This window comes from Rutidosis leptorrhynchoides, chromosome 3 (assembly GCF_046630445.1).
Source record: "Rutidosis leptorrhynchoides isolate AG116_Rl617_1_P2 chromosome 3, CSIRO_AGI_Rlap_v1, whole genome shotgun sequence".
Classification (NCBI taxonomy): Eukaryota; Viridiplantae; Streptophyta; class Magnoliopsida; order Asterales; family Asteraceae; genus Rutidosis; species Rutidosis leptorrhynchoides.
The window spans coordinates 262,755,294-262,756,203 of record NC_092335.1 but is presented as its reverse complement, the minus strand read 5'-3'; the positions used below and the strand labels follow the sequence as shown (position 1 = coordinate 262,756,203).

The window sequence follows — 910 nt, the reverse complement described above, 5'->3', positions numbered from 1 at the left end:
TTTGGTTAGTTATATGGTTTTTCGTGTTACATATAGTGAATTTTTATGACAACGAAATCAATAATAGAATATGCGTGCCGTTTGTAAATTATTGGTGATAGACATTCCAAACTAAATGTATCTTAAGATATGTAACCGCTTATAAATAAGACAAATTTACCATCATTATATATTCAACATCCATCAACTCAATATAAATCACCAAAAACCATAATAATTTACAATAAGAGAAAAAATGAAGCAACCTGCAATTAGCTTCATTATTCTCTTTTGGATCTTTTTATCTTTGTTCATATTTCCGATTAATGTTCACTCTATAGATGCAACTCTAAACCTAAACGGTTTTGAGAAGGGTGAGGGTGGTGGAGGGCCAGCCGAGTGTGACGGAAAGTACCATTCAGATGACGATCCCATAGTGGCATTGTCCACACAATGGTACAATAATGGACAAAGGTGTTTTAAGTACATCAATATAAACTATCAAGATAATAGTGTACAAGCTATGGTGGTTGACGAGTGCGATTCAAACGCAGGGTGCAAAGATGATATTGTGGATGCATCCAGAGCTGTTTGGAGTGCACTTCAAGTGCCTAAAAGTTTATACGGAGAAGTTGGAGTTACTTGGTCAGATGCTTGATCGTGTTTAAACTTGAACTTTGGTCCAATCATGCATATGATTGAGGTGTTTTTAGTTTCGTTTCTATGATCATCGCGAAAAAGTGAGCAACACCAATAAAGAGGTCCATAATTGAGCAAATTTAGTGATATATTCCTTTGACAATGGCAATTGAAGGTTATTTCACTCATTAAGTTCAGACTCATGTTAATTTGTAGTATCTCACAACTTAATAAAAGTATGCATATTTCGATTTAATCTATAATCTTGTGTATTAATTAAGAAAGCATTACT

The 910-nt window shown here is 33.8% G+C and overlaps 1 protein-coding gene across 1 annotated transcript; it reads left to right on the top strand.

Moving 5' to 3' along the window:
• Positions 1–235: 235 nt before the first annotated feature.
• Positions 236–637, top strand: LOC139900973 (putative ripening-related protein 6). Its single transcript, XM_071883716.1, has one exon. It carries the CDS (start codon positions 236–238, stop codon positions 635–637), a length of 402 nt encoding a protein of 133 aa, XP_071739817.1.
• Positions 638–910: the final 273 nt, after the last annotated feature.